This window comes from Ursus arctos, unplaced genomic scaffold, assembly GCF_023065955.2.
Source record: "Ursus arctos isolate Adak ecotype North America unplaced genomic scaffold, UrsArc2.0 scaffold_10, whole genome shotgun sequence".
In the NCBI taxonomy this organism is placed as follows: domain Eukaryota; kingdom Metazoa; phylum Chordata; class Mammalia; order Carnivora; family Ursidae; genus Ursus; species Ursus arctos.
In genome coordinates, this window is record NW_026622764.1 from 66,001,255 (window position 1) to 66,026,060 (window position 24,806).

The window sequence follows — 24,806 nt, forward strand, 5'->3', positions numbered from 1 at the left end:
GAATAATAACAATAAAGTACTTTATTGTCTTAATTTAATCCTTCAATCACCTGGGAGGTCTCCAGAGCTTCCTCTGTGCCCTTCCTGTTCAAGGACACTGGCCAAGGAACAAAACTGAGACTTGAATCCAGACCTGCTATTCTGGATCCCAGTACAGGCTTCAAATCCTTGTTTCAGTAAGATTCACATAATGTATTTGCTCTAAATGTTCAGCTTCTCTGCCCGATAAGGTTTGATTACTGTTGACTCTGCAGAGTAAGTCACTCTAAAAATGTGTCCTCTGCCCTGCTGATTTACAGAGAAGACTGATGTCACACGTTCAGCTGTTCTACTCTACTTGGTAGAGTAGAGACAACCTTCTCTCAGCCAGAACCTGAAATGCATCTCATATATTCTCTAGATTCACCAAGTTCACTGGGAGTATAAATACTAGCAAATCCTGTTGCTTAGGATACAATGTCATCTGAATATGAGTGATTACCTGTTTTAGGATAGAAATTATTTTGTAATGTACTATTTTGGCATTTTCTCCTTGGAATCAGCTTTCACAATTTTAATATGTTAAATGTTATTCCATTGTGTGTGTGTGTCTGTGTGTGGGGGGTGTGTGTGTGTGTGTTTCAGTCATGGGCATCTTCTTCTGAGTCTCGTTAGGCATGGAAAAGCATAAGTCTGCTTTAACAATGCTTCCTCTGGTCCTAAAGTTTTCAGGCTAACTTAAAATGGGATTTGTTATATAACATACATGCTGGGCATTGGCGTAGGGGGAGGGGGACCTAGGAGAGGATCGCCCCCTTGGTTTGTGACAGACTGGCAGCTTCCTCTAGCATGTGCCATAGCTGCAGAGCCAGATTTAAAAGAGAGGATTTATAGGAAATCCAGCTGTGAGTTTTCGTTTTTTCTCTCAGAGCTGGAGGCGGGGCCAAAACCAACCTCAAACCAGGCACACCATTGATCAGGCTAGAATCATGTGGAACAGTCTCACAGACAACAGCTAAGCACAGAGGAAATATTAGCTGGCAGAGATAACGAAGAGGAAACACTCAGTGACAGATGTACCATCTGTCAGTTTCGGAGGAGCAGTTTTCAAGAAAACAGAAAATGAAATGAAGAAGAGAGTGGCTTTGTTTCAAAAGTACAGCCCAGCCTAAGGACATTTTTCAACAAAGTAAGTTTGTATTCCATAGGAAAGGAGGTGGTGGTGGGTAAGACAACAGTGACTTCCTATTTGCACTGTGAGTTGTGTTACCGATATACAAAGTTTTCTTTGTGGTGTATTTTATCATTAGAAGGACATTCTTTTAACAGTAACTTGACTTAAAATTTAAAGCAGTGCCTCTCATGTTGACTACTCACTTGAAAAACATTTGAAAGCTACAATAAGATTTGTTTTACTTTTATTTAACCTCTGAAAATTGTCTTTATCTCAGACTATAGATATTGACACAGGACTTTTTTTTCTTGTTTCTTTTTTCTTTTTTTTTGAAATAGGAGCAAAATTATTTGTATCTTTCCCCAAAGGCAGTTTAGTGAGAAAAATGCCCATCTCTCAGATTTACAGGGCTGGTAGAAAGTGCTGTCTGATGGAGGTTTAATTCCATGGGGTCAGTTACGTAAATAGCTGTGAATACCACCTAGACTTCTACGTGCCTTCCAGATCATCGTATTGTGTTGACATCATTTTTAAAGGAAGCTGCTTCTGGATCTTTTAGCTCTCTTTCTCACAAAGCCTTCTGCCCTTTTCCAGAACACAAACTGCCATATCGAACAACCCTGTTACTTATGGTTAGTGTTTTTTTAAACATACTAGTTTTAAAACAAAGTTGGACTTGTGCTGTCTGTTGTTACGTATTCCATCCAAGTGGTTTGCATTTGATGTCCTGTGTCTCATGTTATATTAGGCTGGGATTTGTGTAAGTCCGAAGGGATCTTAAAGAGTGATTTGGAATGATAAGCTATGTGAACGATAGCAAAGTTTTGAGGGGGATCACAGGAGCCCCTCTGTTGGAAAAAGGCAATTCTCTTACATTTTGCACAGGCAAGAGGGGACTTGTGATGCATCGGCGTTAGCAGGCTGTCTAGTCCAAACCAGAAGTAGAAGCACTGGCTATAAACTCGCCAAAGCAGAAACCACTCAGTGTTATGGCCCAATATGGATGTCAGAGCTCTGTAGCATGTGTGGGAAAATGGCTGCAGTCCAACGTCTGGAAGCATTTATCTTCTGGTAGAGTCTAGAAGACAACTGTTGTATGCGTTTTACAGAAATCCCCGCTGATTGATTTCATTTACATAGAGCAAGCACAGTGACTGATGGTGGGGATGACTGCAAGTGGGGGAGAAGTATTGATCTATTTCTGCTTTGCCTGACATCCTAGTCTCATTAGTGTTCTTGGCACCTCTGAATGAGATCGTGCCGCTACTGACAACCATATGGTTTCTACAGGGCCCTTTCCACACGTTCCGTAATAAATGCCACGTTTATGTCGTTTCTTATTGAGGAAGTCATAAACTGAAGGTTGAGCGTTTTGTCTTGCTGTCTTTTCGGAGCTTAACCTGTTTCCTATAGTCTAGAGTTGAAGAATGAGAGGCAGAAAGTATCCGGAGGTGGAGTTCTTGACGCGGACTCGGTGCAGCTTCTGCTGTCGGTGAGAGATGTGTGCAGGATACGCTGCGGAATTCTGGAACATGCTCTTCTTGATGTTCAAACCCATATCTGCGTGTGAGGGTGTCAGCTGTGCCAGCCAGCGTGTTCTGTGTGAGTTAAACTCACGTGTGCTGACATATGCTGACATGCGACAGGGTAGCATCCAGATCTGTGTGTCGAACGTGTGAAAGGATATTTGCCAGTTTCTGACAGTACCCATGTCAGATCCCATGAAGACATTTTTAATTTATTGCAGGGACCAAGATAACAGTCAAAAGCTTTGGATTTCAGCCACTGCCCTTCTGCCACCTAACTTGGTAACCTTGAGGAAGATAACTAACCTTTTAATAAATCTGTCTCGCTGCTTAAAATGTCTCCCAGAGACATTTTAAATGTCAGATATTTATAATGTGTCTTGTGCTGTTAAATTTTAGTATTTATGTCATTTATGAAGTTGCCTTCATTTTCTTAGACAGAACTATACTACACTAAAAAAGCCAAAAAACTCTGGGTGGGTAAAAACAAAATTCAGTGATCTCATATAATAGTACTTTCGTTTGCAGAAGCCTATACTGGAAAGTACTTGCACCGGTCTTTTTTCTCTATGTGGAATTATCCTTTGATTTTCTCACCACAGTTCTGGCATTGTGGAATACCAGTCATTTCCTCAAACAAGTAGAAGTTTTAGAAGTTGGGTTACAATCGGTACAATACTGCTTTTAGTATGATTAAATATATATAATTTGTTAAATTCCCAATGTAAAGAAAATGGATGATAGTGCAAATTCGGGTACCTAATATTTTCTTACATTTGATATATCCATATATATCAATACATGCTCATATATATGCTTATTTTCATATAAGATACATATATATATATATGCAAGAGATAGAAAGAGAGGGAATCTTTCCAAAATATTTCGATAAAAGCAACAGTGTATAAAATATTAAAAGTAAAAGATAGGAGCCACTAGTGTATTTTCATTTTAAACCATTTTCATTTTAAGTGAAAAACATGATAGCAGCTTAGTATAATGCAAAGGATATCAGAAGTCAGAAGTCAAACCTGCCCCTATCAGCGGCCGGTACCACCATGCTTCCAACAAAACCATCCCCAGGGGCACCATTTACTGAACTGTGAAGCATGGCTGCCCTGTGAGCCACCCCACTCAGCTGCGGGACCTTGGGCCAGTCACTTAATCCCACTGATTCATAGTTCCTCTGTGGCGATGTGGGTAAGCATGTATACCTTATCCCATTAAGGTGTTAAGGTCACATGATATAAAAATGTATGTGATAATGCTTTGGAAACTTTAAAGTCACTAATTGCTTCCTGAAATATTCCCTTTTTCCCGTCTTAACAAATCCTGCCCATGATTCAAAGGCTTCTCTTAACCCTTTTCTGATCTGCTTAAGGGTGTGTTTTCTCCTTCTTTTGAACCCCTAGAGCCCTTTATGGAAGGACTAACCAGTTTGCCAGTCAAGTCCCTCCCTCTTCCCCTCAATTTGACTCTGCTATTCCATGTGCTTTCACGTCTCCATGCCCTGCTCATTTCGGTCCCCGGGCTCTACTAAATGTTTTCTTTATACTTTTTATCATTCTCTTCATCTTCCAAAGCTACCTAAAACATTACTCATCTTCAAAGCCTTACCCAGTATTTTTCCCCCATAGAGTCAGGGGTCTTCTTCATTCATGGTTCCATAGGATAAACTTGTAATAAATTTCTTATCTTGTTCTACTAGGTTTTTTATTTGTATTTCTCTCTCCCTTGGGAGGCTTCCCAAAGACAGGGAAGGTGCCATGTTGCTTTGATTTCCTAGTGTTTACCCTAGTTTCTCATAACTGACTAGTGTTCAAGTCATGTTTGTTGAATGAATGAACAAGTCAATATTTTCATACCTTTCTGAAAATTTTATCTTGTTTGTGGTACACTGTAATCACATAACCTTTGGGACAGAATCCAGGTACCCATTTATTTATCTGGAATAATATGACCATTATAGTGTATCTAATAACATACAGACCAATTTAGAATGGGAACCTGAGGCTCCGGTGACAGAAGCCCTGTGTGTAATCACCAGTAAGTAAATGGTTACCCAACGTAGTCATATCTGAATCCTGCTAGTTACACTTAGCTAACTAAAGATTAAAACTATCAGTCGGCAGTCTCTGTTTGGAAAGATCCTTGATGTATCTGTGGCTAGATATGGTTGTTGTTGCTGTTAGATTTTATTTATTTATCTCAGAGCAAGCAGGGGGAGGAGCAGAGGGAGAGGGATAAGCAGACTCCTCACTCACCACAGAGCCCGACGTGGGGCTTGATCTCACAACCCTGAGATCATGACCTGAGCCGAAATTAAGAGTTGGATGCTTAACCAACTGAGCCATCCAGGTGCCCGCTAGATATGTTTTAAAAGGAAAATCTAGGCATTTTTCTGAAAAGCAGTTTGGCAGTGTTTATCGAGACCGCCCGATCCAGTAATTCCCTTCTAGGAAATTATCCTAAAGAAGTAGTAAACAAAATTAAACAAAACAAAAGAATGTAGACAAGGTTTTCTGAACCAAGACGTTTAACATGGTATTATTCATAAATAATGTGAAAAATGGCAAATGAGTGACCAGCATTATTTTAATAATCTGAATAAAGTTCTTAATAATCCAAAGGTTGACTGATCAATTATATGCTAATTGCACTGACCTAAGGGCTGCCTTTTTTAGATACTTTAGGGAGAACCAGGGCCATACCTAGAGCACAATCAAGTTTAGGAACTTCGGGCCAGGCTTCTAATTTTCTGCTCTCCCTTTTTTACATTTAGAAAATGTTGAACATATGGTAACCTTTGAGGCCAAAGTTGGAAAACTCTTTGAGGGAACAATAATCTTAGCATTAAGAGAGACCCAAGAGCCCTGTTTTACCCATTTCGATGAAAAAATAGACAATCACTGAGAGATGGAAATGTAACTGGTTTAACTTTTTCCTTGAATTAAAATTAAAAACAGTAAAAAGGGGGAAACTTGAGTCTACTTGTGAAATGATTATGAAGAAAACTATGTAAATTGTGGAAGCTTTTTATAATCCCTTATTTAATCTCTTTTTACATGGAGTAACTGGTGGGGGGAAAGCCATTTTATCATAATAGTTTCTACAAGTTTTATCAAGATAAACCACAGGAATACTGGAAATAATCTGTCAAATCAGGGTCACGTGGTTAGTTGAACACTGAACTGAGTTGGAAGCTCCACTCTGTTTACAACCTCATTGATAAATGGGTCAGGGGCCTCACCGCTGCGATATACTATCCATCACCTACTTCTTTGTTCAAGAGGGGAGGTTTTCTTTTTTCAGTTCTTGGAATAACACTTGAAATGTATCCCCACTAAACGTGCCACTCCCTGAGCTCTCAGTAAAGAGACTGGAGCAAAGGACTGCCAGTGAGTGGGAACACATCCTCAGTACACCTGTCCATCTTGGCTTAAAAGGGTAAAGAAGCAGGTGCCTTCTTTCTACCTAGTCCTGTTTGGAATACTGCAGAATAAGTGCTAGAAGTCCCTCGCTTCAGAAGGTTCACTGTTTTTCTGGCGAAGGAATGCCAAGTTCAAAAATGAATACAAACCCAGTCATGAATAGACAACTCAACGTAGCCCCACATGAGCTGCTACCAAGCCCACTTGCAATGTCAGTGTATCAGGCTGTGGATCAAGGGAGCAGGAGAAAGTGGAGTCCTGAGGGGTTTATCCCCCAGAAAACCTAAGTCTTCATAACTAGGAAAGCTCCTTGAAGTGGCCTCGTTCTCATGAGTCTGTGGAAGCCTGAGGAGAAATGTCTTCACAGGGTGGGCGTGGTAGCTTACACCTCGCCAGTGGCTTCCACAAACAGAAATAGACCGCACAAGGGTGAAGGTGGCCAGTTATGTAGCTTGAGCTGAGCCAAGCCGATTATCTGAGCTAGAAGGAAATGGAGAGCAAGCTGCTAGCCGAAGGAGGACTCAAAGTCCTCCAGCCCAGATAGCCCTTACAGGATACCAAGGAAGAGCGTAAGTGCGGTCAGCAAACCAGAGGGGGAAGGAGTGCAAGAGGCTCAGGCCATTACCCTTGAGCCTCCGCAGAGGGCCCTTACAGGAGACCTGTGGATTCTGCAGTCAGCACCCCGTCTGAATTTGGTGCTCACGGGTCTAGAATTTAAATTCACTCTACTGTCTCAGCAAAGATTGTGCTATAAAAGCTTCTTGGAATTATTGGTTTTCTACTTTCCATAAGAAAACAATGATTTAGAACAATCTCTTGAGAACTACTGTTCTTTCCATATGTGCTTATTATCCTGCGTACTGGACCATTTGTACTGGGCCTGGCCAGTGACTAGCTGTGTGCATTACGGGGACAGGCCTGGGGAGGAGAAACCAGCAAGCAGATGAGACACAGTTTCTTAAATTAACTCTAGATTACTCCATGAAAAGCACCCTTATGTAACATAGAGGCATCCTGACTGGCGTTCTTTGGGCCTCGCGAGCACTTGAATAAACCGCAACGTGGTTAAGCAACAATAGCGATTGCTCGGTTTAAATAGAGCAGGTTGTGTTTAGCTGAGGATCAAACCCCAATTAAGTGACTTCTCTGTGCCAGACATTCCAGCAGAGGGGAAGGAGATATCTATATCTTTAGAGTTTGTTATTGAAGGCTCCTACTTCATGCTGTTTAAGCTACGATTTTATTTTATGTTTAAGGTTTAAGCTACAATTTTATTTTTCTTTTCAGTCCCACTGACATTCACTTAATAGGTATTGGCGTATTGCTTCTGCAGAGGATCTAAATGTTTATCTTTTGATGATCCCCTCATCTCAAAATCCACACTCTCGTGATATCATGTATTTCATTTCAACAAACGTGTATCAATCACTTACCATGTGCAAGAAACTGTGAAAAGGAGTAGACCTATGATGGCTGTTCAGGGATGTTATGGCCCCATCTTGGGGGCAGGTACAGACACAACTCCAGGGAGTCTAACTTCTGTACTAGCTAGAGGCATGTGGTGCTGTGCTTTGGAACACGCATCTAAAATCTCATGGGACGGCTTCATGGATGATAGGACATTGGAGCAAGGCCTGGAAGCATCCATAGATTTCAGTAGAGGGCAAAGTAGACAATGGGTATTCTGAGACAAAAGAATGTATGTCTAAAAATACAAAGTATTTAAAGCATTCAGTGTGTTCAGAATAAATGAGTGGCCGCCCCAGTGTGACTAGACCTTAGGATGTATGGAGAGATGGTTGCATGGTTGCATTGGGAGATGGGACCTCCACCTCTGAAGGCTTTTAGATGTCATTTCATAAATCACACATAGCTATTGACAGTTTAGGAGGATAGTAGTGATTTCAGGATGAATATTTTGGTAGAAGGGTGGATTGGAGAGGAAGCAATTGTACCATTTATTTTAAAGATTTTATTTTTACATAATCTCTACACCCAATGTGGGCCTCGAAACCACAACCCTGAGATCTAGAGCTGCATGCTCCACTGACTGAGCCAGCCAGGTGCCCCAGCAATGACACCATTTCTAGGTCCATTGCAATAATCTATCCATCCACCTGTTCATCCATTCATTCAACAAATATTGCTTGGGTACCTGCTGAGCACCAGACCCATTTTTAGGCAGTAGAGAAACATCAGTAAGCAAAACGAAGTTTCCTGCCTTCAGGGAGCTTAAATTCTAGTGGGGAAGACCTACAATGAGAAACATAAATAAACGGTGTTTATTTTAGTGACAGTGGATGAAGACAATGAATAAAACAGGGAAAGTGGTGCTGGAGGGATTAAACTTTGCAGAGAGGTATCCAGGGACGGCTTCTTGGAGAAGTGACTCGAGTGAGGACTTGAAGTGAATGAGGGGTTCCCGGATGTCTGAGGCAAGAGTGTGTCCAACAGAAGAGGCAGAAAAGGTGGAGGCTCTGCTGTAGGGTGAGTCTAGGGTGCTCACAAGTTGACTGTCCAGTTGAGGCAGGTTGTGCAGAAGGAAGAGAGAGAGGAGCTATTTCGATGAAAGCATCTCCTCTCTGACTAGTAGGTTTGGTTCCTAAGGAATAAGACAATGATGACTTGGTGGGTTTTACACTGAATGACTTAGGTCAATATATTTGATGTTAAAACAGCTTTTGTGGGATGGTCTTGATCTCATCAAAGGAAGAGATGAAGTCAGCTAAGAGTAAGTAGCCTGGGATTAGGGCTAGGATTTGAAACCAGGGGCAAAGTTTTGGACTAGCTACCAGGAGGAATAGGAAAAGGACCTTACTGGACATGAGTCTAAGGACTGATGAATGGTGTTTGTAACTTCTCTGTGGCCTTGTCTGTTCAGCAAACCTCTATTAGCACTGACTGTGTGAGTAACACTGTGCTGAATGCTGACCATGCGGAAGTGGGGCATGCTCACCAACAGAGAAGAAAGAGAATATTAGTAAATATATAAAGTCTGTTCCATTATCAGATTGGAGAATAAGATAGAATACATACTTAACTTCTTACAACCAGCCCAGTTATGATACAAATACATTTTATTGAGCTCATTCTTAAGAGGTCCATTTTTAAAAAAACCGTTCTCTCTCCTTTTCTGTAGAGTTGACTCCACTAGAACATAACAGCTGTGTTCTTCAATAATGAGCCCTGCCTAAGTCTGTCCGTAGGACTGAGTTTCCAAGCAGTGTGCTCTTAGGTGCCCCTCGTGGGATGTGGGTGTGCTCCGAATGAGTGATAGGTCTGCTGAGGATACGCACCCCCTCAGCACTTGGGCTGGCTGAGTAGGGTCTGGGGCAGCCTAAGGCCTTGTCTGCTGACCTTGGGCTTCCAGCGGCATGGTAGTTTATCTCCACGTGCAGTGCAAACAGTGTGGGCCATGCTGTGGAGAAGGTTGGGAAGCGTGCTGTCAGACCTGGTCCTACAGTATTCCACTCTGTCCTCATGTTCCCCAGCATGGCGGCCCCACACTGCCTCGAATGTATGGTCCTCTGGGTACCACGCTCTTGAGTGGTGCTTGCAATTGGATTTGTTTGCATTTTATAAGTCACCACATGTTCCGCTCTCATTCACTATCTGAAGTCATGAAGACCAAAGTTCATTAACACTTACTTCTATCCCTATTTCAAATAATCTTCCGGATAATTTTAAATGATTCTAGCTGACTTCTTATCTGGTCTAAATATGTTTTCATCTTCTGACCTTGTAGATGTGACTGTTACAGGGCTAGGGTAGGGAAATCTCAGTGTTACCACTTCTCGTTGACCACTCCTGCTAGGAATGAATATCCTCTTCTCTTCGTGATATCTCTATAGGGATCTTTCTAAGTTGCTTCTCCATTTTGTGAGGGTTAGTTTATTTAAAAGTAAGCAATGTATTCCACATACCCTCTCAATCTGGTTGTGCAGACTTCAGTACATCATGATACATGGCAGTACAGAAGATGAACGTGTACATGGGATAGCCAGTGCCAGCCCTCTCTAGTACACGTAGAGTACAACTAACTCCAACCCCCAACCCCAGGTAACACCATGCAGGTGGACAGCTTAAGTGAGGGTACCTTGTATCAAAACCTGACATTGAATACTGGCATGACGATTTATTTCTCAAAATATCTAAATTACTGGGGCGCCTGCGTGGCTCAGTCAGCTAAGCTGCCAACTCTTGGTTTCAGCTCAGATCATGATCTCAGGGTCGTGGGATTTGGGCTCTGTGCTCAGAAGAGAGTCTGCTTGAGGATTCTCTCCCTCTCCCTCTCCCCTCCTTCCGCTGCGCTCTCTCTCTCCAATAAATAAATAAATTTTTTAAAAAATGCTTAAATAAAATATTTAAACACAGATAAGACTTTCTAATATACTCACCTGCGTGCTGTTTTGGAGACCATCGCCCTTGTGTCCTGAAATATCCGTTGTGTCCCTCCTTAACTTGATGATAAATAGCTAACGAGCTATTATATGCTTCTCGTCTGCCACCCACAGTCTGATATCATGAGCCCATTCCATCCTTACTGCCACCCTCGGAAGGAAGGTTATTATCTCCATTTTACAGATGAGAAAACTGAGGAGGCTCAGAGAGCTTCCTTAACTTATCCAAGGTGGCACTGCTTGTAAGAAATAGATTTGAAACACAAGCTCTTTTCAGTCTTAATTACTGCCTTCCTTCTGTTAGGGTCTGGGGTAATTTCCATCCTTGTGTCTGAAGAACTTAGTCCCCCAAAATACTGAATTTTGAGTTTTCAGGACACTCTTTACAATAATACTATTATGGGTACTGCGAGTCTGCCTCCCACCTTAAACTGTAGCCCCACGATGCCTGGTTTGTATCCACGCCACAAATCTGGTTGCTATGGCTTCCCACATATTAGGAAAATATTTGTCCGCTCCAGGTGGCTGGAACACCAGACAGGCTTACTGATACTTCGGTGAATACAAATAACGATTTAGTGGGTTATGGGGTAGTATGCTGAGAGCAAAACATGGTCTCTGGGGATTTTGATGAGGTAGGCCAGGGATTTACACCATGTATTTCTTTCTTTTTTTTTTTTTTAATTTTTTTTTTTAAGATTTTTTATTTATTTATTCGATAGAGATAGAGACAGCCAGGGAGAGAGGGAACACAAGCAGGGGGAGTGGGAGAGGAAGAAGCAGGCTCACAGTGGAGGAGCCTGATGTGGGGCTTGATCCCATAACGCCGGGATCACGCCCTGAGCCGAAGGCAGGCGCCTAACCGCTGTGCCACCCAGGCGCCCCTACACCATGTATTTCTATTGCTACAAGCTTCAACTTTAGTCAGCTGGGTTACAGAGAGTGGCCAAATCTGCAGAGATGAAATAGGCGGTTACTGAAATAGCCGTCCTTGCCGTGGGGGAACATAGACCACGTTAGAATAAGTGGATGTGTTGACCCAGTAGAATTAAGGTGCCATATCCAAGGTGGTGGCAGGATTACGCATCTTAATTGTTGGTCATGATTTAAATCCTCTTCATCAGAATGTATTCTCCTTCCACATGATTACATCCAGATAATGTTCTCTTCCAGTAAGAAGGGAAGAACAAAGGAAAATAAATAAAACAGTTTACTAGAATCTCATAAAAGTTCTTGCACAAGAAGTAACAAAGCATGGGAAAATATGAGTTCTTTTATAAAAACAAATTTTTCCTTGAAGTCACTACAAGATTGCAGTTCACATAATATATTGGTATGCGTATGTGTTTATACAAGAGGGGACTGTATCCCCAGGACAAATGTGAATCAAAGTCTCTATAGTAGCTGTGGTCATTTTTTAAGATGACTAACAGCATGCATAATTTCCTTTTTAAAGAGTACTTTATCATTCATTTATCATTAAAAAAATAATAATAATCCATTTTCACTTTCTCCAAAAGAGGCCCAGATCGGGGAATTGAGAACCATTTTTTTTCCATCTTACTAATTCTTCACAATTTTGAATTTGTCCTACGTTCTGCCCCAAATGAACAAAACATTATGGACTTGAAAAGTTTTCTATTAACAACCAGACAGATTATATCTCGTTTCTGTTAAAGCAATTTCATTCTGTGCTAAATACTCTCAAATATGATGCTTAAATATAAATATACCACCAGGCCTAAAACAAATGCTGGTTAACCTGTTTTATGTATTCTTACCATAAAAGAATCTGCATTCACAAGATCCATAAATCAGGGTTGTTTGTTAAGATTCAGCCACAACACTTTTTTAAAGTGAAAAGGCTAGTCTCCATAGTAAACTGGATTTCATAGCAGAATATTTCCAAAATGAAGTATTAACTAGCTCTCCATATTTAAATTCAGATCTATTTACAAAAATTCATTTAACATGCAATTTTAAGGTAATACCTGTTTTTACAAGTGAAGTATATTTATGGTTCAAAAGTCATTAAATTTTTATTTATTTATTTACCTATCCAGTTATTAGGCATGGGCTGTGTTCATTGCCCCATTCCTGTGGCTTTTCTGCTGAGTTAAGTTCATTGAATGTAAGTCCAGACTGAGGCAAGAAGGGCCAGCGTGTTTCTGTGTTCTTGCTTCTACCAAGCAAGAATTCCGTCTTTCTTTTTCCCTAAATAAGTGAAAAGAAGCTCTAACAATCTTTGAGCTCTCTGGGATAACTCTGGACTACTTACTAATAGAAAAAAGCAACAACATGAAACCCTCAGCTGAAAGGAACTTTTTTGCTTCAGTTCGGAAAGGAAAAAAGGCATAATCCTATTAAATTTAGTAATCAGGCCCCAGTTGAGATTCCGACTGGCTTGATAATCACCATGGAGCCACAGAGTACTTAGCTGGTAGATAGCTAAATTTAATTAACAGTACAGATTGCTGGATAAACCTCCCCATTCATTTTCCTGATCTATGCCCGTTGTCGCCCCTGCCCCCACCCCCGCGCTAGGGTCTTCTTTTGGTTTCCTTGTTTTCCCACGGCAAGCTCTGTGCAGCAGCAGAGGACACTGCACAGGAGGACTTTGAGCGGTGTGGGGTCCTGGGAGGGTGGAATGCTTAGGCTCAGAAGGATCTGGGTGGGAATGCCAATACTATCACTGGTTGTATGCATGCTTTCCTACTGTTCCTTTCCAAAATGGCGGGAGGCATGAGATCAGAGTGTGAAGGGCCCGGTGCTGTGCTTTGTCTGGATTATGTCCCACAACAACACTATTACTACACTGCCCTGATTTTACTGCTCCCTGCCTCTTCCACAGTTCACCTTGCCGGGAACCTGGAGTTTCCACCTAGAACCTTTCACAAGGAATCAAGACCTTTGGGAAACTATTGCTTGATGATTCAACTTTTTCTCATCTTTCTTATCACGAACAACCCTCATTTTCATCAGAGTTTAAGCACTGCCTCTGTTGACCTCTGTTTCTGTCTCTCACGTTGTCTGGTGCAGGGGTGACATACACATTTAATGGCTGATTAAGGTATGAATAAATAAATGGGGAAATTATCTGAGTACATCTTTTTGTCTTCTTTAGTTGCTTATTTATTTGTAATTTATACCCGACCTTCTTGCAAAAAGATGTGGAAACGCTTTGCTTTCTTTTTCTATGTGTTCCCATATGGTTGTAAGTGGGGACGAGAATTGGAGCAGAAGCCCTTGGCATGACATATAGCATCACTATTGTGTGACCTTGGCACCGTATTTAACCTCCTGCAGCCTTAGTTTCTTCCTCCGTAAAATGGGGAAGATAATATCTTTTTAGAGGGTGTTATGAGGATTAACACATTCAGCATCATGGCTAGCACGTGATATTAACAATGACAGTGCAGATATTTTCTAGCAGAATATTTGAATGGCATATGAGAGAATTAAAACAAGAATCAGATGGACTTTTTGGGCTCTCTAAGCCTTCCTTATGCAATTTATATTGGGGAAAACATTCCTGAATGTGCTTCCAAAAAAAAACAAAAACAAAAACAAAAACAAAAAAACCTGCAGTTAGAATTCTAGTGATGATATTTATTTCTAGGAAAACAAATTCCAATAACAAGTGTACATGATTATGATTAACAAATGAAAGAATAATGGAAGCAAATTAACTGATACAGTGTTTTAGCATCTAAGTAGCTTATTCCCTATTTAGTAAATATTCCTGTTATAGCAAATGGTTCTCTCTAGTCCAACTACAAAATGCCTAAAGCTTTCACACGGCCTAGAATTTTTTTTACCTTTTCCATAATAGTTATTTAGTAAGTTGCCAACAAATTTTACCCTGCCGCTATGTGCCTGACACTGTGTCATGTGCTGTGGAACTGCTGGAAAAAAGGACTCCAGTTCACAGATTCCTGTAACTTGATTTCAGAGAAAGCAGTCCAAAGCCATATGCACCAAGGGCCAGATTTCCCGGCTGATTTGCCGGCTGAGTGCAGTATGAGGTCATTTACCCAGACATTTTAATAACTGTCTTACAATAACTGGCTGCCTTAAAAAATGCACTTTTATTTATCTCCCTCCAGTCAGAATCCTGTCTTCTTGTCTCTATTAGAATTGGATTACAAAAAAGAGAGTGATCAGAAATGTTGCATTTAAGAATAAAATTGCAAAAAGGAACCCGTTGGGGATGATGTCCAGGACAAAAGGCACAGCAGCTGAGACCGTGGTTTCTCGGGATGTTTCTCTCGCTATGTCAGAGACCACAATATGAAATCATATAAACCATTTGGATTAGAGCTCGTCAACAATGCTTTCCTAGCAACAAAGTGTAGACTGACCTTAACTTTCCTACAACATTCATGGGTTTCTTGGATTCGGTGAGCATGGGTGTGGCTCTTGTCTACAATCGTGTAGCCAGAACGTAGGTACAATTTATCTTCCCTGGAGTCCTGTGACGTTGTTCCAAAATGGCATTGCCCTCACTGATTTCAGATACTGTCAACAGAACATTTTATCTTTCAAATCGCAGGATTTTAAAGCATTAAGAGACCTCATTTTACTAGTGAGAAGCCTGGGACCAAGGAGGTTAAAGTACTGTTCAAGGCCACACAGCGAGCTGGTTACTTTGGTGGTTTCACTGGTCATCTCTTGACTCTCTTTGGAGCAACAGATTGTCCTGTAAAAGCCTCTGCCCTCTGCAGGCTCTCTTTTCTCCCCCCCTAATTCCTAATATAGTTCTAATATAGACATTTCTTTCCTTAAAAAAAATTAAAAGGGAGTATGTGTAAACCTCTTGGTAACAGCAATCGATGGACTATGACCAAGCAAATAGTTTTGTTAAATTAAATTAAAAGCATTCGGAAATGACTTTGCTTCCTATCTCATAACCCGCAGTGGGCCAATCATCAAAGCTTCCTCGAGAAAAATACACTTAAAAAGCTGAAAATCATGTGAACAGTTTGGGGAGGTTTTTCTGAGGTTTTTTGTTTGTTTGGTTTTTTACATGGTGACTTCACTTTAGTACCTGTTTGTGTCATAACTTATTAAAATAAATATACCTTTCACATTGTGTACAAAGTTCCAAAGTCTTTTTGGAAACGTGAGTTTCTTGGTGTGGAAACTTACCAGTTAGTAGTCCTTTCTCTGCATTCCTGACAGGTGTGTATAGAGGTGACTGTACAGTCAAAGTTCAATTCCCCTTCGCTTCTTCATGTTAGAAGCCAGGGGGTTTTAGGTGTGATCCTGATCATTGGTGCGTGAGGAGAAATTGTTTTACTCTTCCTACTAATTTCAGTACTAAGGTAGTGAAGCCATTTTGTTCTGCCAAAAGCTGATCACCCTCTCCCGTGGTATTAGCAGATCATTTTCTGCCTGTTCGGAAGGTTTGCCATGCTGTTTTCCATTGAAAATTGTATTCAAATGAGCACTGGGACATGTTGGGAGAAGAGTCTGAGGGGTAAAATTAAAATATTCTAGAAAAAAATGCATAAGAGTAACACTGCTTTTTTGTTTGTTTTGAATTCTTAGATTTTTTTAAAAGAGTATGTAATTTATATGGGCACATGGAGAAATGGGTGTGGTGTTTCAACTGTATGCCCTTTATTTTTGGTCTCTCACGGTGCTGGTGCTAAGAGCCACAGGCTTAAAAACATTTGGAGTTTTGCTTTCATGTCTATCTCAGTAAATCCTTAAGATATTTTTGAAATAAACCAGATTCAGGGCAAAATAAAGCCCAAACAGGCATTCATTAACCATAATGAACTTTAGCCAAATATTTATTCATCAGTTAATGTGAACTTGCTAGTGATCACGTGGTACCTAGTACAGTGAGAAGGTTGTTTTTCCCCAGAGGGCGTTAGGAAGCTAAATTTTAAAATAACACAAATATGGAGTTAAGTTTGGGATCATCGTTTTTGCAATAATAGTTAAAATGATTTAAAGCAGATTCAAGTTGAAAGTAAGGTGAGACTGAAGGTGGTACATTTCCATCAGTGACTTTTATTGAACTCCTGTTAGAAATCCAGAATACCCGGGACAGGACAAGGACAGGGAGTAAAGGGTGTAGAGAACCATCTTGTAGATGGGAGACTGATTGAGCCAAGCAAAAAGAATGTATTTAGAAAGGTGAAACTGAGCAATGTGTCCAAGTTTCTGATTTAAGAAATAGCTATAAACTGGGCACTGTCCGTAATAAGGTTGCCCATATCCAGCAGGAAAGGTGAGCAGGTTACTTCTTTGTTAGAAGGAGGTTTGTATACAGCAGCCAGATAACCAGATAGAAGTGTCCTGGAGTACTAGTGCCAGAGGAACTCTCTGGGCGCCAGCCAGAGATTTGTTTAGGATCTCTGACAAGATGACTTACTGTTGGAGTCCATCCTGTCTTCCTCCCTCCCTCCCTTCCTCCCTTCCTTCCTTCCTCCCTCCCTCCCTCCCTCCCTCCCTCCCTTCCTTCCTTCCTTCCTTCCTTCCTTCCTTCACTTCCTCCTTGCTTCTTTCTTATAACTAGCCATTTAATACTAGTGTTAGAAGATACAGCCACCTTGGAGATTTCAAACAATTTACAAACATGCCTACTATCACTTCTTGCCAATATACAAAAGCGTTTTCTAAAATTTCGATTTGTAACTCTGTCTTATGATTTTATTTCAAGCTATCCCTCATGTTACTTTTTAGACAATAAAAAGAAAGGAAACAAAACATTTTTAAATGACAAAAAGAAGCATAAATACAAGGTGTGGAATTACTATTGACTTACCCCAACAGACACTAAGCATATAGTTCCAATATCTAGTCACAATTAGTTTAAAAAGGAAACAGCAAATGCCACTTCATAGTCTTTTTTTTTTTCTTTTAAGATTTTATTTATTTATTCGACAGAGATAGAGACAGCCAGCGAGAGAGGGAACACAAGCAGGGGGAGTGGGAGAGGAAGAAGCAGGCTCATAGCAGAGGAGCCTGATGTGGGGCTCGATCCCATAACGCCGGGATCACGCCCTGAGCCGAAGGCAGACGTTTAACCGCTGTGCCACCCAGGCGCCCTCACTTCATAGTCTTTAGCCTAGAAATCAGCTTTAGTCAGAAAATAAGTACAAATGTGTAAGGTGGGTTTTGCTATCAAGGCAAAGTGTCCATCCATTTGTCATTTTCAAAGAGTAGTCAGACAAGGGCAAGAAGTTTCTTCATGAAGAGAACTCTGAGCAAAGAAACCCACCCACCAGTCAATATCCCCTTGGGGAATCTGCCATTAAAGTCTGGATAACCCCAAACTGTTTTTGAAATGTATTTGATTCTCTAAAACTGATGAGCAGTGAAATAAACCTGGTCAGTCAACTGAGATGGGTTTATTTTCGGGGGCAAGGGTGAGGGGGCTGGAATTGAATCTTTTTCAAAAGAAACTGTTTCACAATGTATCTTAGTGTGGTGTGTATTGAAAGTTGGGTGGTTTCCATGAAAACAAAAGTGGACCAAAAAAACAAGAGCTTTGAGTAATATTAAGAGGGAGGGTGTGTGTGTGTGTGTGTGTGTGTGCGCGCGCGCACGCGTGCAATAGCAAAGGATCCTCAGAAATTTTTCTCGGAATTAACTCTCAGTGTGCACTTTGATTTTTCATGTGCATTTTTAGGACTCATTGAGCATTCATTATTCCATAAATACTGGCTATATACCTCTCTTTTCTGGGCCTAAGGTGGCCATTGCAGATTCAACATCAAATAAGGTGAAAGTCCCTGTCCTCAGAATGGTATAATGTCAACCAACTAAAAGTTTGTTTCCCATTCACACTGGGACAAGAATCTGTACTCCAGATCTAGGCCGACTGATCTCTCCCACCTCAACACGCAGCTTCTGAGGTTCTGCGGTCACCGGGGCATTGACACAACCACTCATGGAGAGAGAAGGCGAAGGCGTGGTCGATCACAGGGCGTGTGAGTGGTCGCGAACCTTTGCACAGAACTTTTCCCCATGGCCTACCTACAAGGGAGGCTGGCATTCATAGGCCGCCCATAGGTTTGTGAAATACATACTTAGTGTCCCTCTACAATATTATTTTTAAAAAACTTAATTAAAAATATCATAGTAAAAATATCCTTTTATTAAAAACTGACCTGGAAAGCTAAGACTCATGTACTAGATCCAGTGTATTAATACTAGTGACGAATAAGGATGCCAGTCTCAACGAAATAGATGCCCGTCTGACCACTTAGTTTTAATTAGGTCCCAGATTTACCCAGTCAAACTTTTCATGAATATAAGACTGAGGAATTTGCTTTTATTTATTTTACCCACCATCCTTTCTGAAGTTGCAAATAAGCAGAGGAAAGGTAAAGAGTGGAATCAGGAGGTAGATCAACTCTTAAGTAATGCCCAGGTCAGGTCAATGGTAAGATGCTAATAATTATCTCCTAAAAAATAGCAAGAGTTAGCAGTCCTCAGCAACTCACTCTCTAATATGGGCTGAGTGGGACTCTTGTCTCCCTTCTGCCTGCCTTCCAGGCAACCCCCTCCCTCCCAGTGCCCCTTATCACACCCCCCAGGCCAAGGCTCAGAAGGGGAAGTTTAGCCACAAGCTTAAAGGACAGGAAGTGACTCATGGTTCCCCCAGAGGTCAGGTGAGTGGGTAGTGAGGGAAGGCTGGGAGAGAAAATTCCAGATTAGAAAAGTAGCCCAGATGGGAGAGTGGCCAGGGCTGGAATTTCAGAAATGACCATGACATCAGCAAGAGTGATACTCCCCCACTTTCCCAGACAAGCATCTCAAAGCTCTGCTGTGAATTCTTCCCCATCTATTTTCACAGCATGATTGGGAACAAAGAGTTATCAATATGCAGCCTAAGGAGAGTCGTTATAAATCCCCGAAGCAGAGTTTCATAGAGGAGGCTTCTGGCAAGGTTTGTCGGCGATTTAGTGCAATCTGGGTTTTGCTAATAGAAACCATTATGCCAAAGAGAATTTCAGAACCTGGAATTCCGTAAACTGAAGATGTATGGATTTATTTTATTTTATTTTTTTTTGCTCTTTGAGGATTATTTCAAATACTCTAAATTTGATGATACCATTATTGTTGTTAGGAAATAAGCGAGGTTGGGGGATATCTAAATAATATACTGTTTAGCCTATACATAGAAACTACAGTTGACAAAGAAGACAGGAGTAAAATTTGAACGAGGTTATGAACATGGGTTCATTAGTACCTGCATGGTGCTATGAGATACTCTTTGCACCGAGAAGGAGGAAGTCCTTTAGAAACATCGTCTTTGCTATTTGTAGTCAACTGTGGAATGTTTCAAAATGGTATTTATCTTCTTAAAGGGCTTGTAAGGAAAGATTTGAAAATGTCAAATGAAAGATTAACCATTGGGATCATAATGTAATCCTTGAGCTGGTTCTTTATGAGCAGAGAGTTCTGTTTGCTACTTAAAGACCCCGTTGATAATGTGAATAAGTGGGGACATACTCCACCTTGTATTTCAGTTATATTTAGGGGGTTGATACGTTAGAAAATGTGTGGTTCTTCCAGTTCCAAATGGAATCCTTTCTCCCCGTGACTTTATTTTGAGACTGTGGTGCAAATCCATGGTGTTCCTTTTTAATGTGAATGAAAACAATGAGCAAAGGAAGTGTGGAGGTTTGGAATCTTCGCTGATGCTTCACAGGTCACTGGGGAGCAGTGAGGTTCTTCTCCACTGTCAGTGGCCGGAAGCATTAGAGAGGACTATTTTTTACTCCTTGCTCTAAAGTTCTCTGAGCCTCTGTACTGGAAGCTTCCTCAGTTTGCCACGCAAACGTTCACCAAGCCCCTTGGTTGGTGTGGGATATGCAAAGACGATGCCGGTGGAGGGAAACAGGAGAACAGAGTAAAGCGAAAATCCTGGTGCTGGGTAAGTGCTGGGCCGGAAGCACAGAGAGGGTGCAAAGGCGGGACTGGGGCGAGCCTTTCTCACATGGGTGCCAGGAGCGGGTGGTCTTCGCAGGAAGGTAAAACTAGAGCTGAGAATTACAGAAATAGAGTGGGAAAGAAGAATTAGCTAGTCAGATGAAGGGGGAGAAAGTCACGCCAAACACAGGCTAAGTACTTACAAGCAGCAGCAGATGGGAGTGGGGTGAGGTGGTGGTTTTAGGGAACCACGAGGTGTTCAGTACCCTGGCGTCCGGGGTACTGTTGCCAGTTGAGACACAGACGGGCATGCCAGGGACCGGCGCAGGGGACTCAAGAATTGTATGTTGTCCCCACATATTGAGATTTTATTTGGGGGCCGTCTGAGAGCCGCGCCAGGTGTAGAGTGAGGGGTGAAGTCTGGGTTCCATCTCTGAGGCTACCTTTGCAGGACGTTGGGTGCGTTCCTGAATAAAATGCACAGATTGCCATCAGAACATAAGGTCTCCTGCTATTTTATGGAAATATATTTAAGGAGGTCTTCTTGTTTCTAAGCCAGCTCCTCATGTCCCTGAGCAAAGACTCTGCCTCCATCCTGTGATCTTAAACCTGGCCGACAGTCAGCTCCGCATGGCCTGTGCGTCTCCCTTGCGTTCCAGTCAGACTCCAGGTCTAACTTCACCTCACTGTAGCTTGAGTGCAGTTGGAATTGCCTGAACCTCACATTTTCTAGTGTTCGGGGGATTGCTAGTAAACAGTAATAATAAATCACCTCTCTAACAATGAGATTTCCCTTTGAAATGTACGTCCGAGCCTCAGCAGCCTGGCAGAATGTCCAGCGGGATGAGAAGCCAAAGGGTGGTACATCTTCTTGGGGCATCAGTTTTCTTAAAATTTGAATGAAGGTTTTATTGTTTTAAAACAAGTATGGGCATGTTATGTTCTTCCTCTCTGTGGGCAGAAATGTCAAATAAATCCATGGGGGGTATCTGTTTATTTTCTTCTGCCATTGGAGTGCATCAGTGGAAAAAACATGAAAAGTACTCATTTTTGTCAATAATAATAGCTCCAGTTTTTAAGTGCCTGCTTCTTGTCAATTCACAGAGTTCATTTTGTTCCGCAAATGTAAACACAACGTGAGGTCCAAAGCACTGTGCCAGGGACTAGAATTGCAGCGGTAAACGAAATGGCCCTGTTTGTTGGGGAGTTCAGCTAACAGCCTTACAGCTGCTCTGAAGAGTATAGAGGATGTTGTGCACATTTCGCAGATGGGAAACTGAGACTTTAAGATGCAAACACACTTTGCTCAGGGACCGCTCCAATAAGCCCGTCCTCCCCAGGCCGCCCTCCATTGCCGTTTTCTGAAAAGTTTTTGGTCTCAGCTTGCTGTCTCCTTTCCCTTATCTGTTCCTGCCTTCCCTTTATCCATTAAAGACATTCATTGCTTTCCACCAGGTCTGTCTACTCTCCTAGCTCTAGAAATGAATGAGGTCTATCAGTCATCAGCAGCAGCCCGTATACAGGCTTGTTTTTATGTTAATTATTAACAGTAGCCATAACAGCCACCACCATCACAAACCTATATTGAGCCCCTACTATTTACAAATTCACTCTGCTGAGACTTTAAGTCTATAAATAGATGGAAGTCATGGTTACATATGACAGGTCAAATAACAATTCATGATGGCCAGAAATCGTGGAGTAGTGGAGACCATAAGTGTTAGAAATGTTCAGGGAAGACTTCTTGGAGGAGGTGCCCAACAAGCTACACCTTCAAGGAAGGAGAACCATTAACTAAGCAGAGTAAAGGGGAGGGCCTTCTAGCAGACCCAACTAAATCTAGTGCCGGAAGGAAATCACCGCAGTATGTCACCTATTTTCCCTCTGCTCCTGAGAACCAAAGTCATCGTAGCTGAGTTTGGTGATGCTTCAAGAGAGGCATTAATCTACCTTAATTGAAAGTGGACCCACGTCCCCAGGGGTGCCATCAAGGACTAGCTGGATGATTACTTTGTGGGTGTGATTGGGGTGGCCTCGGGGACTTGGGTTTCCTCTGGGGCATATCCAGGGAGATTTGGGTGGTCCAGACTGAACGAGGACTCAGATCTGTTAGTGAGAAGACCTAACCCTTTCTGCTCATTAGCAGAACTACCCACCCCTACCGAGTCTTCTAGATTCAAAGTGACTCTGGACCAAATCTGACTTCCCAACACTGTTCCAAATCCACATCTGGAAGGCCTCGAAGCTGCGTGAGATTTCATGTCATTGATTTGTTACTGATTGAGACTAGAGCTGGCACTCAGCCCACCCTCTGCCCCAGGAATAGTAGCAGCAGACTTCTTAAATGGAGTGGAACAGAAAGCTATGAAAACCCAGTGTGTGCCCCTCAGCCTCCTTTATTCAAGCCAGGAAAGGAAGAAGAAAGCAGGAGAGCATTTTCAGGGGGCATAGGTACCTTCGCCAGAGACCTCTGACCATCACGAATCTGGAGGGCCTGTGCTGGGAAGAAATAGGAGCCACGGACCATTCTGGTTGGGGATTAACGCAGAGCAAGGTCAGTGAAAGATGGCCGCTCGGGGATACGTGGGGCAGAAGCAGTACTTCTCGCTTCTCTGTAGGTGGGCACACACTGAGCGCGGGGTTCCAAGGGCTCTGCCAGACTCTAGAGATGCCAAAAATGAATCGGGCAACCTCTGCCCTTGACCAGCTTGTGGTCTCATGGGAAGACAGATGTATAACAAGAACATTTTAGGCTAATCTCATAAGAATCATAAGAGATTATGAAAGTCCAGAGGAGAGCAGGCCAACCTGGGATTCAGGAGGTGAGGTCCTAGCTGAATCTTGATAGAAGACAAATGAAAGTAAGCCAGGAGAACAAGAAGTAGGAGGAACGCGACAGACGAAGGGAGGAAACAGCCTCAGCACAGCGTGGGAAGTGAAACAGCACCGTGGGACTGGCCAGCCCCAGGCACTTCTGCACAACTGGACCTAACGTGGGCCATCAGCCCCAGGAAGCAGGCAGAGGCCAGGTGAGGGAGGGCACCGTGGCCAGGAGTACGGGCTGCTGCTTTATTCTGTGGGTAACAGGGAAGCACGAAGGAGTCTTAAGGGGAATGACTGACTGGGCTTCCATTGTAGAGACATTTGGAAGGCAAGAACTGAAGGGGTGAGATCCTTTAGAAGGTCTGTTGCAGTAGGTCCTAGGGATGGGATGAGGCTCTCCACCAAGGCAGAGGGAATAAGGGTGGGGAGAACAGGAATTCGAGAAACACGTTGAAGAGAGAAATTCAGCAGGTCTTGAGATTTTGTTGTGAAAATATGGGGGATACGGGAGGGGGAGGAGTCTAAGAAGACCTCCTGGTGTCAGATTCTTAGAACTGTGTTCAGTTTATTCATTTATTTAACCAGATGCCTCTCAAATAGCAGAGTGTCATCCAAGACTGTGTTCTTTAAATGGAGGGGGGTCATGAAGTCAGTGAGGGGGCATACCCAGCAATTTTTAATAAAAGAAAACAAACCAGGAAAGAACATGTCAGGTGGCATTGCACATATATAAAGTATAACTATGGTTTTGTGAAACTTTGTTTTAGTCCCTATATGTTTGTTCACACATGCAAGTGTGTGCATGTTAACAACTATATGAAGTGTGTTTCTTACTAAAGATAGTGATAAAACATTTGAAAAGTCCTATGATACTCATTTCCTGTGGTTGTGTCTGATTATTCTCAAGTATGACTATGTACCAATCAGGTTTGAGGATCTTTAAAAGGGAGAGTAATTCCTCTGGGAGAAAACAGGAAAATCTTTTCTCGTTAAATTTTCAAGACCAAATCTTGCAGTCGTCTGTGCCCTTGGGATTCCCAAGGATTCCATGCAGAGGGAAGGGAAAGGGGATCGGAGCCAGCAGAAATAACTCTTCCTGTCAGGAATGGGACAACATCAAATGTCCTGCCCTTCAGAAAGCACGGGCATCATCAAAAGCTACACAGACACTGCTGTCCAAGTGTGTTGGGACTGGTCTCCCAGGGGCAGAATCACAGCTAGAAGAATAATGTTATCTTATTTTGTTTTTATTTTATTTATTTGTTTATTTATTTGAGAGAGAAAAGTAGAGAGAGCACTCGCACAGTGAGCATGCAGGGTGGGGGAGGGGTAGAGGGGGAGAATAGGGAATCTCAAGGACACTGTGCTGAGCAGGAGCACCTGAGACTTGATCTCACAACCCTGAGATCACGACCTGAGCCAAAACCAAGACTAGGACGCTTAACCAACTGAGTCATCCAGGTGCCCCTTACCTTATTTTCATATAGGGTTTTACAGTTTGCGAGCTACTTCCACAATGTATGTTCCCATGTTTACAATAGCCTGGGGAGTTTGGAGGGGCCTGAATATCTAAAAA

General features: G+C 42.1%; 1 protein-coding gene across 16 annotated transcripts in view; it reads left to right on the top strand.

The window, feature by feature from the left end:
- STARD13 (StAR related lipid transfer domain containing 13) overlaps positions 1-24,806 on the top strand; it is a 513,739-nt gene that overhangs the window by 414,315 nt on the left and 74,618 nt on the right. Inside the window, exon 1 of one of the 16 annotated variants that reach the window (XM_044381757.3) lies at positions 1-20,411. This exon is cut by the window's left edge and continues 40,727 nt beyond it. The exons of 13 other annotated variants lie outside the window; for them this stretch is intronic. In XM_044381757.3, coding sequence (XP_044237692.1) covers positions 20,348-20,411 — 64 coding nt within the window. In that variant the 5' untranslated portion in view covers positions 1-20,347. The remainder of the gene's footprint in view (positions 20,412-24,806) is intronic. 2 more of the 16 variants (XM_057309264.1, XM_048215634.2) reach the window with 2 other exon arrangements.